Here is a 15,488-nt window from a genome sequence, read left to right on the forward strand (position 1 = left end):
TTTATAACATTTTTGACATGTGTTTTTCTGGATTTTTTTGTTGTTATTCTGTCTCTCACTGTTCAAATAAACCTACCATTAAAATTATAGACTGATAATTTCTTTGTCAGTGGGCAAACGTACAAAATCAGCAGGGGATCAAATACTTTTTTCCCTCACTGTATATAATGCCCTTCCAACCTACTTTTGTCATACCCAGTTGCTAACTATTACTCAACTGCCACTCACTTCCTACATATCATTCCTCTCCTTGGTGTCATGTGGCACTCTAGCCAGGCCATTCCATCACGTACCCATCCTAAGATTAGCACCAGTGGCCCCCAATCTTTCTTGGCACACTGACCTTGTTTTCCTCACTTGTGATACCACTAACACATGGTGTGTCCCTGTTCATTGTCACTCATTCAGCTTAGGAGTTTACACACATTAATGAATATTGTGTCACAAATCATCATATCAGGTTATTATGTTATTTATAGGAGCTGAGTAGTGAATGCAAATGTATCATGCTATTGTACACAGGCCTTTGAGCCTGGGTCAATATGACCTAAGTAAAGTTGGGAGTCAAAGTGAGAGGGATGACACAGAATAGGGGTGGGCAGACAGGTGTTTTTCCCAACTCACACAGGATGTGACTCAATTCATTACCATATGTAATTGATAAGGGTCATTCCATTTGATTTCAATCACTTTTTAACCGCACCCCTTTTGATTTGAACAAAACTTCCCATACATATTTGCCCATGGTAGAAGATGTCAGAAAGTGACTTTTTGGACCAGAATGCCAAAACATTCAGGAGATAGAGGTGCCCAAAGTTGACTCATTTTGCATACCCTACCATACATCCATATCTTCATCACTGGAAAAGATTAACGGTTGAGTTTGATATCATTTAAAAGCTTACAAAAAAATATTGGCAAGAGTATGCTGTGTCTCAACTGATGGCTGGCACAACACATACACCTCAGATTATGTAAATGAGGGTTTAAGATACAACATATGCTAAAAAAATATTGTTTACACGTTTTTGATAATTGATGTTGAAGTTTAAAAAACATAAATTTGTATAAATAGTTTACACGTTTGTGCGTATTCTGAATGGGATATGCAAAATGGGTCAACTTTGAATGTTTTTGCATTCAGGTCCAAAAAGTCACTTTCTGACCACTTCTACCATGAGCAAATATGTATGGAAAGTTTCGTTCAAATCAAAAGGGCTGCAGTCAAAAAGTGAAATGGAATGACCCATAAAGTAAATGAGAAAACTTGGGGAAAATATTGATGTACTTGTTCAGAGTGTACAAAAACTTCCCATACATATTTGCCCATGGTAGAAGATGTCAGAAAGTGACTTTTTGGACCTTATCGATGATAACCAACTTGTTGTTAGGTAACTGAAACCTATATAAGTGCAACTTGTTTTGACTGGGTTGGAACATGTTCTAGCCATGCTCTGAGTATATTCTGAGGCAGTGTTCCCAGGATCCTGTGTACGGTGAATAAATAGACTTCTGAACTGAAAAGTTGCCTTACTGATCCTTCATCTCCACTTGGAAAGCCAGTAGCTGGGGGACGGCTATTTCCTACAGTGCTAATGTAAATATTTCTCACCTGCTTGCTTATGTTTGCCTCTTAGGTTCCTCTCCGAATGCAAGGCCCACTCACAGTAACCATCCAGCTTCCTCTCAGAATGTAAGCCCCCCTCGGGGTCACCATTCATCCTCCAGCCAATTGAGAAGAGTTGAGCCAACAGCCAGGCACCATAGCTCTCCCATGAACGAATGGAACGAGCGGTGGTCAGGAGACAGAACTGATTCGTAAGCCAATCAGTCGGCCCTGACAGGATACACCAGACAAAACAGTAGTTGATGGCAACTAGCAAAGACAATACTTTTACCTCAAACCTGACATTGTGCATATGCTGTTATTTTTTCAAACTTGAAACACTACAGACTGTGCCTATAAAGCCATATTTTGGCTACATTATGAAGTTTACTTTTCTACATGTTTTTAAATAAATAAATGTCTGATTTCTCTCTCTATAACAGGTTCTTTAGCTGTGCTTGAAACAGTCAGAAGTGTGTTTTATATACTATGTATATGTGTTATTGTAACTCTTGACATCTAAGGGTGATTGGTGTTTGGTTACCCGTATTCCTATAGTATTGTTTGCCTACATTGTTAGGGCATCATAGTGTTTGAATCATAGTGATGTATTGGAAATTGGATTTTGTTTGTTTACGGTATTTTTTTATAGACTATTTCTATTGCAGCCAGAACCAAAGCTAAAGGGGAGAAACCAGACTGAACTTATTGTTTAATGAGATTCTGCTGTACAATACACACAAAAAATTTTCAATTGTGTTTTTTAACACTGGTGGTAAAGTAGGTAAATGTATCATGGATATCCGACATCAAATGATGTTTGAAAGCCATTATGTCACTTTGTTTGATGTGGTTCCTTGCAATGGGTTTATAGTTATCTGTGGCTATAGATGTTTTTTGTAGTTATATTCAACTGATACTGCTAATGTTTCGGGTATTGAGGAATGTATGTACAGTTGAAGTCGGAAGTTTACATACACTTAGGTTGGAGTCATTAAAACTCGTTTTTCAACCACTCCACAAATTTCTTGTTAACAAACTATAGTTTTGGCAAGTCGGTTAGGACATCTATTTTGTGCATGATACAAATAATGTTTCCAACAATTGTTTACAGACAGATTATTTCACTTATAATTCACTGTATCACAATTCCAGTGGGTCAGAAGTTTACATACACTAAGTTGACTGTGCCTTTAAACAGCTTGGAAAATTCCAGAAAATGATGTCATGCTTTAGAAGCTTCTGATAGGACAATTGACTTCATTTGAGTCAATTGGAGGTGTACCTGTGGATGCATTTCAAGGCCTACCTTCAAACTCAGTGCCTCTTTGCTTGACATCATGGGAAAATCAAAAGAAATCAGCCAAGACCTCACAAGAACAATTGTAGACCTCCACAAGTCTGGTTCGTCCTTGGGAGCAATTCCCAAACGCCTGAAGGTACCACGTTCATCTGTACAAACAATCGTACGCAAGTATAAACACCGTGGGACCACGCAGCCGTCATACTGCTCAGGAAGGAGACGTTCTGTCTCCTAGAGATGAACGTACTTTGGTGCGAAAAGTGAAAATCAATCCCAAAACAACAGCAAAGGACCTTGTGAAGATGCTGGAGGAAACAGGTACAAAAGTTTCTATATCCACAGTAAAACAAGTCCTATATCGACATAACCTGAAAGGCCGCTCAGCAAGGAAGAAGCCACTGCTCCAAAACCGCCATAAAAAGCCAGACTACGGTTTGCAACTGCACATGGGGACAAAGATTGTACTTTTTGGAGAAATGTCCTCTGGTCTGATGAAACAAAACTGAACTGTTTGGAGGAAAAAGGGGGATGCTTGCAAGCCGAAGAACACCATCCCAACCGTGAAGCAGGGGGGTGGCAGCATCATGCTGTGGGGGTGCTTTGCTGCAGGAGGGACTGGTGCACTTCACAAAATAGATGGCATCATGAGGAAGGAAAATTATGTGGATATATTGAAGCAACATCTCAAGACATCAGTCAGGAAGTTAAAGCTTGGTCGCAAATGGGTCTTCCAAATGGACAATGACCCCCAAGCATACTTCCAAAGTTGTGGCAAAATGGCTTAAGGACATCAAAGTCAAGGTATTGGAGTGGCCATCACAAAGCCCTGATCTCAATCCTATAGAACATTTGAGGGCAGAACTGAGCGTGTGCAAGCAAGGAGGCCTACAAACCTGACTCAGTTACACCAGCTCTGTCAAGAGGAATGGGCCAAAATTCCCCCAACTTATTGTGGGAAGCTTGTGGAAGGCTACCCGAAACGTTTGACCCAAGTTAAACAATTTAAAGGCAATGCTACCAAATACTAATTGAGTGTATGCAAACTTCTGACCCACTGGGAATGTGATGAAAGAAATAAAAGCTGAAATAAATCATTCTCTCTACTATTACTCTGACATTTCACATTCTTAAAATAAAGTGGTGATCCTAACTGACCTAAGACAGGGAATTTTTACTAGGATTAAATGTCAGGAATTGTGAAAAACGGAGTTTAAATGTATTTGGCTAAGGTGTATGTAAACTTCCGACTTCAACTGTACTTCACAGGTCACTGGTTTTATACTATGTCTTAAAAATTGGTCGAAATGCCATGTTTTGTTTTTAATATATGTCAGTTTTTGTCAGTTTTGATGCTGTATTGTTTTGTTTTTTTACCTCTGTTTACTGTATTGTTATGGCACTGAACTAATATCAATACAGGAAATGTCCTCTCAGACTACACAGCATCCAATGAAGAGAGTTGTGGTATTATTTCCCCCCATCACCAGTCAGACATTATTTGAGACACACACAGTTATACCACTAGAGGGAAGCAAAGTACAATGTTAATGTTCATATCATTTCAGTCGCTCACTTGTGCAAGGCTTTTAGGTTCTCCTATTTGTTGAGACTTGAGAGACTCACATAGGTGAATGGATAAGAACAGATAAGAGGGGGATCTTCAGTCATGTTTTCTGTTTCTACACAACATGTATTGTATATTTATTGGAGAAAGCCAAGCAGAAACTGCTGCCTACAAGGACAAGAGTGGTGGAGGCCTGTTGAGAATGTATAGTTAACCAATAAGGCACGAGGGGTGTGGTATATGGTCAATATACCACGGCTAAAGGCTGTTCTTAAGCATGACGCAACACGGAGTGCCAGGATACAGCCCTTAGCTGTGGTGTATTGGCCATATACCACAAACCCCTGAGGTGCCTTATTGCTATTATAAACTGGTTACCAACGTAATTATAGCAGTAAAAATAAATGTTTTGTCATACCCCTGATATTCAGTGTGATATACCATGGCTGTCAGCCAATCAGCATTCAGGGCTGATGTATCTCATCACGAGTTGAAAAGTCCTAACCTTACATACTTGAGGTCAGCTTGCTTTTGTTTCTGTTATCGCTTTCCTCAACCCCAGTTTTTTACTTAATAGCCTATAGGATTCTGTACATGACTGACCTTGCCTGGGGGATCGGAGGATTAATATCCAGCCAGTATTCAAGCAATCCATGAGAGAGAATTATGGAGTCAGCCAATATAATAGGAGCCTTTCTCCTCCATCCTCCTCCCTGTTCTCCCCTCTTATTCCATCTGTCTCTGTGACAGGAAGGCAGGTTCTCAGCAAGGGGTCATAATATCACACTGTCCTCTGAATGGCTGTAAATGAGCTGTGTGTGTTTTGATCTCAGCAGCACAGGTGTCAGATGAGAGGCACTGGGCTGTGGAGGAAAGGCCCTTCCCAACACAGTGCTAAAACTCTCATGGTCATTAACCTCACCTCACCAGTCATTAACCTGAGGAAGTCAATTGTGTCTGTTGCATAGGATAGGAATATTGGGGAAATAACAGACTAGATGCTGTATGTTAGGCCACATAAACATGTCCACATAAACATTTTAATTAACTTAATCAATTCAGAGAAAATTAACATAGCCTGCAGCATGCAAAATATTGATTAACATGTAGACTACATACAGTGCACATTATGCACCCAATTCACTTAATTTATGCATCAGATTTGAATGTCCCGCCCTGCCACACGACGAGCGTGGCATGGAAGCAAGCACACACACCCCACCCACCCGAGCTCGCGCTTCCCACACTGTTCGATTCTGTATTGTCAGTGCTACCAAGAGCCGACAACCAGCAAGTATTCTCTTCGATATTTCAGTACAGTTAAATATGTCTTTGAAGAACAGGAAACTATTTTAATTGTGCGTCGGGAACACTGTCATTCTGCCATTTACAAAGACTAAAGAAACGTTTTTAAACCAGGTTTATTCTCGCTTTGTAGATGTCTCTGTTGGAAAACTAGGAACGGGAAGACGCTGATCTGTGAACCAAGATGAGTGGGACCAACGCGTTGTCTGGAGCGGCGCCCTGCGGCTTCGCTCACTACTTTGTGATATGCGGAATAGACACCGAAACTGGGCTGGAACCGGACGAATTAGCCGGTAAGATTACTTACATACTTTCTATTTATTTAAATTAACCTTTTCCCTGTGAGGTACCTATAAGAAAACAACGGATTTCATTTTAAACTAATACACATTAATCTTAGTGACACTATCAATGCATATCATTTATTTGGAACATATTTTACAGTCTCTTAAGGTAATAAATTATGTGCTGTGTTTACAGGCGAGGCGAGACACTACGAAAGAGAGGCTACTCACTCAAATCTAATTTTATTTGTCACATGCTTCATAGACAACTTGTAGACTAACAGTGAAATGCTTACTTATGGATCCTTTTCCAACAAAGCAGAGTTAAAGATAAGATAAAATAATATACAAATATAAATAGTGACACAAGGAAGAAATAAACAGTGAATAACAAATAAAAATAAAGAGTAAAAATAACATGGCTATGTATAGGGAGTAGAAAATAACATGGCTATATACAGGCAGTATAAAATAACATGGCTATATACAGGCAGTAGAAAATAACATGGCTATATACAGGGAGTAGAAAATAACATGGCTATATACAGGCAGTAGAAAATAACATGGCTATATTTTGAGGTAGCTATCTACATATAGGTAGGGGGTAAAGTGATTAGGCAACAGGATAGATAATAAACAGTAGCAGCAGTGTATGTGGTGAGTGTGTGTGTGGCGTCAGAATGCAGTACTACTAACTCAGGTTTGATGATTGTGATAGAGAAATTAACATGTAACATGTTTACCTGCTTTGTTTAATATTAATAGTTAACAATTGTTCTACTAATGCTGTGTTTTTGTAAAGGGATGGTTTCTACTCCAGCTCCCTGCAGCTAGTCTAGGCGTGTGGTCAAGGACATGGGTTTTACTCGAGATAGTGGTATCTGGAGCTGACAATTGATTTATGAATGGTTTGGTGATAAAACCTACAGCATGCATTCCATAGAATGAGTTGGTGTTAGTGTAATGTAAGATACCAGGGAGGGATGGCTCAGGTATGGATAATGATGAGAGGAACCTTGTCTTAGGGGCCAAACTCTGGTTTCCATACAATAAGAACAGTCTTCACAGCAAATGCTATCTGGCTGGGGGATACTCCTTTCTCATATATCAAGTCTCACCTTTTGACTCATTCCACACATCTGCTGTTTGTCATGTAGACTGAGAGGGTGTATCTTTGCTATGAAATATATTTGTATTCTTTGTATGTCAGATCTTTGTATGTCGACCAGCCTCAACATTTCAGAGCACTCACTCCATTTACGTGTGTGGGTGGTGTGACCTGCTGCCTTATTAATTTGTTTTGAATAAAGTAATATCCTGATTGGTGATTGACCTTGTCTCTCCTCATTATTGATTAGAATTTCCACGACATGATCACTAGTTTCTCCTTTAATCTGTGGCGCTGCTTTCTTGTGCTAGTCTACAAGTGGGGGTAGAAGTAATCCTTCTACCCCCCCCCCCCCATTAAAAAAGAAAAGTGGTTGTCCCACTGGCTTTCATAAGTTGAATGCACCAATTTGTAAGTCGCTCTGGATAAGAGCGTCTGCTAAATGACGTAAATATAAAAATGTAAAAGTGCTACACTATATATGGGATGCTTACTTTGCCATATATACTGATAGATTGTAAATAATTGCTTTAGTGTGATTTAACTTTAAGTGCAGTTATGCTTTAAGCCTTTGGGATGTTTTGATGTATAAAGTCATAGTATGAGAAGAGAAAAGGGTTGCTGCATGTTAGTGAGAATGTTTGGGGAAGTGTACTCCTTGTGACCGGAGACCCGACATATGCTATCTGGCGCAACAGCAAGACGTCTGTATTCTTTTTGTTTTGAATCCAACATGTTTATTACATAAAGTTAATAAAGGTTGATTAAACAACATTGTTTACTGTTAGGTTCTACTCAAGGTACAGACCAGACAGACACCGGTAAAAGCTCAAACCAGATTTATTCACCAAACTGGATGCTTCAGCTGAATATCATAACGTACAAGCCATATACAACATTTAAGAAAACCTGCTCTTTCCATGACAAACTGACCAGGTGAATCCAGCTGAAAGCTATGATCCCTTATTGATGTCACTTGTTAAATCCACTTCAGTCAGTGTAGATGAAGGGGAGGAGACCGGTTAAAGAAGGATTAAGCATTGGAGTCAACATGGGCCAGCATCCCTGTGGAACGCTTTTGACACCTTGTAGAGTCCATGCCCTGATGAATTGAGGCTGTTCTGAGGGCAAAAGGGGGAGATGCCCCGAACCTCAATATTAGAAAGGTGTTCTTAATTAATGTAGCTGTCATGACATTTCTCCAAACAGCCTTTCTCCGCTCGCTGGAGAACTAATTGAGGAAACGAGTCGAGATCGGATTATGTAAACACTCTCCCGGTAGAGAGATGATAATGAAAGTAACACGTTGTTTGACAAAGTAACTGTAATAATATTACCCAATTTGAAAAAGAAACTTTACTCTGTTAATCATAAAAGTAATCTGATTACGTAACACCTTACTTTTTTCAAACACTTTTTCAAACACGTATAAATATTGGACTATAAATTGTGCCTTCCTGTATTATACTGATACTAAAATGTTTATTCTATTCTACTGAGCCATTTACTTTATGTTTGTACTCTTATCTTTTATTATTTCTTATCGTTGTATTGTCAAAGGAACCTGTAAGTAAGCATTTAGTTGGACGGTATAGACCATGTGTATCAGGTACATACAACTAATAAAACTTGAAACTTTTGTAAGTACGTAATACAGTTGTATTATCGTTCTCTCTCTACCCCCTCCTCTATCTCTTTCTCTCTGTCTCTCTATCCCTTATATCTCCACCTCTCTCTCTTATCTTTCTCTGTCTACCTCCTCCCCTTGTTTATTTCAATTCAATTCAATTTAAGGGCTTTATTGGCATGGGAAACGTATGTTAACATTGCCAAAGCAAGTGAAGTAGATAGTAAACAAAAGTGAAATAAACAATAAATATTAACAGTAAACATTACACTCAGAAGTTCCAAAAGAATAAAGACATTTCAAATGTCATATTGTGTATATATACAGTGTTGTAACAATGTGCAAATAGTTAAAGTACAAATGGGAAAATAAATAAACATTAATATGGGTTGTATTTACAATGGTGTTTGTTCTTCACTGGTTGCCCTTTTCTTGTGGCAACAGGTCACAAATCTTGCAGCTGTGATGGCACACTGTGGTTTTTCACCCAGTAGATAAGGGAGTTTATCAAAATTGGGTTTGTTTTCGAATTCTTTGTGGATGCTGTAATCTGAGGGAAATATGTGTCTCTAATATGGTCATACATTTGGCAGGAGGTTAGGAAGTGCAGCTCAGTTTCCACCTCATTTTGTGGGCAGTGTGCACATAGCCTGTCTTCTCTTGAGAGCCAGGTCTGCCTACGGCGGCCTTTCTCAATAGCAAGGCTATGCTCACTGAGTCTGTACATAGTCAAAGCTTTCCTTAAGTTTGGGTCAGTCACAGTGGTCAGGTATTCTGCCACTGTGTACTCTCTGTTTAGGGCCAAATAGCATTCTAGTTTGCTCTGTTTTTTGTTTGTTCTTTCCAATGTGTCAAGTAATTCTCTTTTTGTTTTCTCATGATTTGGTTGGGTCTAATTGTGTTGTTGGTCTGGCCTTGAACTGGCTACAGTCTCAGAAACAATAGATAGGCCAACTGTTATTGTCCACATTCTTATTGATAATCTCACACTTTGCATGGAAATGATCCCACGCATGGTTTACACACAGATTTGTGCTTACGCATTATTGATCAATAAGGCCTTGTAAGTAAGCATTATTCGGTGAATGTGACAAATACATTTGATTTGATCTATTGTTTCTGAGACTAGCCAGTTCAAGGCCAGACCAGCTGTCCTCCTGTTCCCACAGTGTATACAATTAGCCTATCTTGTGAATGTGTGAGGAACTCTGTGAGGAATGTAGAGCTCTCACACGTAAAGGTACAGAAACGTACACACAAACGTATGTATTAATACACCCAGGCCTCACCTCTGTCCCCAGTGCCCCACTTGAGCAGAAGGTAAGGAGGGGAAGCAGCGGAGGACCAGCAGCAGCTGCATGAAACAGCAAAACATGCATAGGCGTAAGGTTGTTACTCTGTATTTTTTAGGTCCCTACATTTACAGACCTAAAACTCATGTATGGCTACTGGGGCTTGTTGGGAATAATATATTTGTTCAAGGTGTGGGAAATGCTGGTGTAGCCGGCGCGGTCTGTCTCTTGCCGACTACTGCGTTGTGTTCCGGTGCACTGAAGACAACACACTGGCGTACTTGAAGGCACTTTATTGTGTACAGCTCTCTCACTCTCTCCCAGCCGAGTACAATGCAGACTGTTCCACATCAAAGAGAGAAAATGTTCAACACTCTACCCTCGACCAGAATCCGCCTCTCCCAGCCGAATACAATGCAGACTCAGTATAATCACATTCAAAAATACAAGGAATAAAATACAACATCATTGGAAAATAAACATTGCATCTGGTGTATATCTTATGTATGTGTCATATTCATGTTATCTCTGCCAAAAACTCTGAGCTTTTAGCCTTTACATTAATACTGTGCAACATGACATAAACCATCTTTCAAACAGGTAATACATACAGTAATATGCACGAAGCAACATGTAATCCTTCACATTTGAGCTTTTCAGTGCCATTAAACACTAATCAATACATGAAAACATTTTAAATGAACACATTTTTAACCTGATATAGGGAATACATACCTGTTCCACATCAAAGAGAGAAAATGTTCAACACTCTACCCTCGACCAGAATCCGCCTAACATAAAAAGAACAACGTGAGCTTCGTCACAAGAGGATAGAATGATGATTGCTAACTTACAGCTAAACAGAACACGAGGTTAGCTAAGTTAGCAATTTCTCAACTCTCAAAAATGGCTATATTCACGACACAGCTTGATTAAATGTACGTACACTCATCATATAATATACATACAAGTTACTATGTGCACTGAAACGTTTTAGTTTTAACAGGTATATCAAGTTTATGTCACGCCGAAGTGAACACGTACCTCTCCCAGCCGAATACAATGCAGACTGAGAAAAGCACAACATCCCTCCGCATATAACCAACTCTAGAGGGCGCACTTACACAACTAACTCTCCCAATATCTGTAGACTACACGAAATGCTGAACAATACAATATTTTGGTGAAATCAACTCACAAAATAAAATAAAAAATAGAAAATGAACGGTTGCAAAAATCTGTAATTCTTTGACCTGTTACACTGGATTAAAGGATAAAGTGAACATGTTTGATATGTTTCAAGGTTTAATAGAGATACACATATGGGGAGACAGACACGTTCCCTGGAAGGTCTGTACCAATCTGCCGAAGAACTGAAGGACAAACCAGTCATTATGTACTCCTAACCTCAGAGGTCACACAGATGCTACAACAATAATTTAGAGGGCATTAAGAATTTAGGACCCAACAGGCTAGGAGGGTGAGAGTGCAGTTGGTTAGTTGTTTTCTGTTATTTCAAATGTGGTCCTGTGTGGCTCAGTTGGTAGAGCATAGCGCTTGGAATGCCAAGGGTCATGGGTTCGATCTCTGCTGGGGCCACCCATACGTGAAATGTATGCACGCATGACTAATTCACTTTGGATGAAAGTGTCTGCTAAATAGCATACGTTATGCTCTCAAATCTGTCAGAGGAAGATTGGATGGCTTAACAGTTGATTAGTGATGTATAACACAGATATTGATCCCTACATAGGTTTAGTTTCACTAAACTGCGATCATCTCAGCGTGTAGGAAAACTGCTATATATCTTAGTGGGAGTTTCCTGTAGTGATAGTTTCCCCCAGGGGGATAGGTACAATAGCACTGTTCATCTATAAACCAGTAGTGATATTATTGCAGAGTTTTACCAGTGTAGGCTGTTGTACACGAAATAGCATATACTTTATCAAATTTCTCACACTTAATTTGTATTTCTTAATTTCTCATAAATCTCATTTTAGTTGTATTATATGTCATCCATTATTAACCCCTGCTAATAATATCCAGTGTATGATCCAACCCTCTATGATCTGTTCCTGGATCAGGTGAACGTGTGATGAAGCCTCAGATCCTGGAGGTGAACTTCAGTCCAGACTGCGCCCGGGCCTGCCTCTATCACCCTGGCTTCTATGACCACATGTTCCAAACGCTCTTCCTGGATGAGGCTGATCAGTGCCCTGTCACTCAGGTCTCATGATGACTTCTAACCCCTGAACTCAAACACCTTCCATATTACGCAGTTGAAAAGACCCATTTGGAAAATGTGTTTTTCCCCTTTCTTGTAGGAATTGATCATGAGTAATGGTCTGGACCAGAGGTGCCAAATTAATTTTGCCCCGTGGGCCACATTCGGTCTCCACCGAGGTCCGGAGGATCGCTCTTAAAATGGATTATATTTCCTTGCCATCAAAATTAGCAAAGAAATTGTTTTTAAATCACTTTTGGATTTTTCTATGCTCACTGACTGTCTAGATTTTGTTTCGATGACTGTAGGTTCATGATCATTTCTACACAGTTTTGATTTGGCTTTAGTAATTTTGAATGTCAAATGAGTTTTTCCCCGAATGTATTTATATTTTTTTATAAATTCAAACCTCCTGCGGGACGGATTGAAGGGCTTGCGGGCCGGATCTGGGCCACAGGCTTTATTTTTGACACCCCTGGTCTGGACTGATGCACACTGATCACTCTCACACACCCACCCACCCACACACCCACCCAGTGTAAAGTAGGTAGGCCCAGAGTAGGGGTGGTAAGGGGAGGCCAAGGTGGGGAAAGAGTGGGGACAAAGTAGATGTTGGGTAGGTGATCTAGAAGGAGGACAAGAGGAAAGGCAAGTTTTCGCCACTCCAGTACAAAACACTGGAGGAAGTCAACCACTGCACTTCCTGCTGGAGAGGACTGCTGATCAGGCAGTCTCTGTCTCACACACACACTTAAGCCCTTCACTCCTACATATCTGTATCCTGTAACAGGGAGAGAGAGTGAAGTAAGGGCCTTGCACTGTTCTGCTCTGTGGTTTCTCTCTCTTCTCTCTGTCTCGATCCTTCTCCAACTTCTAAGGAAACAGGTTTATGTTGTATATTTTCTGATTGGTATTAAACCTCATGGAAATGAACTGACAGAGTGTGGTGTATTACTATTAATTTGTGTGAAGAGCCGTTCATAATCATACCCCAATCATAAGTATGGGTGATTGATACAGATTGATGGGTTACAGGGTTGTGGAAAAATCTGATCTTGTAGTAAAGAAACGGTTAAGCATTCACCCAGGGTTTATTTAAGCAATAAGACACCTCAGGGGTTTGTGGTATATGGCCAGTATACCACGGCTAAGGGCTGTATCCAGGCACCCCGCGTTTTTTTGGCAAGCTTATCTATTATATACTGCCACGTTTCATACTCCCCTTCCTCAAATGCAGATTTGTCTGGTTCTAGTTCGATAATAGCTTTAAAGCACACAGTACAGTTGTCTAACACAATTGTCATTAAGCTTAATGTTTTCCTTCACAGCAGTAGGTGTGAGTATAACTTACAATGACCAACTTCAGAAATGTATGTATATGTAGATAATGTAGGACCACACTAGTGTGTCTTTAGACAAATATGTGGATTAGTTGCCCTTAGACATGCATGACAACTTCGATGACAATGTCCTCCTGACTAAACATGTTTTTAGCAATGGGTGGAATTTCACCATTGAATATGCTTTCTAAATAGCTGCAGAGTCAAGAAAAGGTCACGTTTTCGATATATAGATAGCCAGCCATTACTTCAATATCACTACGCATTAGTTCAGTAATAAAGCACACAACGAAACAACTGGTTATTTGTTTGAGCACGCTCAACGGTCAAATTATAACAGGAAGAAATTATAGACAGAACAAAACCTAAAACAGCAGAGGAATGTATAAAGTGTTTATTCTGTTCATTAATTTGTCTTGTGGTAAAAACATTTTTTTTTTTTTTTGTCATTTGCTTCAATAAAATAATGATTAGAGAATACTGCCAATCAGTTGAGAAGGAGCAGAGAATAACTCTGGGAGCGTGGAACATGAATCTACTAGTACCAGCCACGCGCTCTTACCAGAGATACATTTGAAGAAGTTGTAACAGAAGAGAGGAGTGGTTTTGGCAGTAATGCACTATAACGTTGGATGCCGATAAACCCCTCAGAAGAAGCGTGCGAGTTGTTGATTGCTAGATCTCGGTTGGAGACATGCATGTTTACCGCTGATCTGCCGTATGCGAAAGAGAGAGGAGCAGCGCAGGCTTTCTGTAAGTATCCTAGCTCTATATTCTCTTAGGAAAATCCAATGGTTGACATGAAAAACAATGCTATCTATGTTGAATAGTATTTTCTATTTGTGCAACAAAAAAAAGCATCGGATTTACGCATGGGTATTGTTGTGTCGAGTTAAATGTCGCTAGTTATTGCTGTAACAAAGGAGTCCGCTCATACAAAGGAGTCGGCACCAACGATGTTAGGATGAAACAGTCAGAGGTCACCAAGTGCAACATAGCTTCAGCGTGTAAATTAGCTAGAAAGATGTGTCGGCATCGAGTAATTGTCTCTGGCCTCCTCCCAGTTAGGGGGAGTGACGAGCTCTACAGCAGAGTCTCAGCACTCAATCGCTGGTTGAAAACTGTTTTCTGCCCCTCCCAAAAGATAGAATTTGTAGATAATTGGCCCTCTTTCTGGGACTCACCCACAAACAGGACCAAGCCTGACCTGCTGATGAGGGACGGACTCCATCCTAGCTGGAGGGGTGCTCTCATCTTATCTACCAACATAGATAGGGCTCTAACTCCTCTAGCCCCCACAGTGAAATAGGGTGCAGGCCAGGCAGCAGGCTGTTAGCCAACCTGCCAGCTTAGTGGAGTCTGCCAATAGCACAGTCAGTGTAGTCAGCTCAGCCATACCCATTGAGACTGTGTCTGTGCCTCGACCTAGGTTGGGCAAAACTAAACATGGCGGTGTTCACCTTAGCAATCTTATTAGGATAAAGACCTCCTCCATTCCTGCCATTATTGAAAGAGATCGTGATACCTCACATCTCAAAATAGGGTTACTTAATGTTAGATCCCTCACTTCAAAGGCAGTCATAGTCAATGAACTAATCACTGATCATAATCTTGATGTGATTGGCCTGACTGAAACATGGCTTAAGCCTGATGAATTTGCTGTGTTAAATGAGGCCTCACCTCCTGGTTACACTAGTGACCATATTCCCCGTGCATCCCGCAAAGGCGGAGGTGTTGCTAACATTTACGATAGCAAATTTCAATTTACAAAAAAAAAATGGCGTTTTCGTCTTTTGAGCTTCTAGTCATGAAATCTATGCAGCCTACTCAATCAC

At 40.2% G+C, this 15,488-nt stretch overlaps 2 protein-coding genes across 3 annotated transcripts in view; both read left to right on the plus strand.

Annotated features, from left to right (window-relative positions):
* LOC121542554 overlaps positions 1–2,592 on the plus strand; it is a 38,462-nt gene extending 35,870 nt beyond the window's left edge. For both annotated transcript variants that reach the window (XM_041851963.2, XM_041851964.2), the window contains exon 4: positions 1,638–2,592. In XM_041851963.2, the coding sequence (XP_041707897.2) occupies positions 1,638–1,822 (185 nt within the window). In that variant the 3' untranslated portion in view covers positions 1,823–2,592. The remainder of the gene's footprint in view (positions 1–1,637) is intronic.
* Positions 2,593–5,716: 3,124 nt separating this feature from the next.
* LOC121542555 (tubulin--tyrosine ligase-like protein 12) lies at positions 5,717–13,250 on the plus strand. The gene is made up of 2 exons (XM_041851965.2): positions 5,717–6,071; positions 12,174–13,250. Exons 1-2 carry the CDS (start codon positions 5,963–5,965, stop codon positions 12,323–12,325), a joined length of 261 nt encoding a protein of 86 aa, XP_041707899.1. The 5' UTR covers positions 5,717–5,962; the 3' UTR covers positions 12,326–13,250.
* Positions 13,251–15,488: the final 2,238 nt, after the last annotated feature.

Source organism: Coregonus clupeaformis, chromosome 28 (assembly GCF_020615455.1).
Source record: "Coregonus clupeaformis isolate EN_2021a chromosome 28, ASM2061545v1, whole genome shotgun sequence".
Classification (NCBI taxonomy): domain Eukaryota; kingdom Metazoa; phylum Chordata; class Actinopteri; order Salmoniformes; family Salmonidae; genus Coregonus; species Coregonus clupeaformis.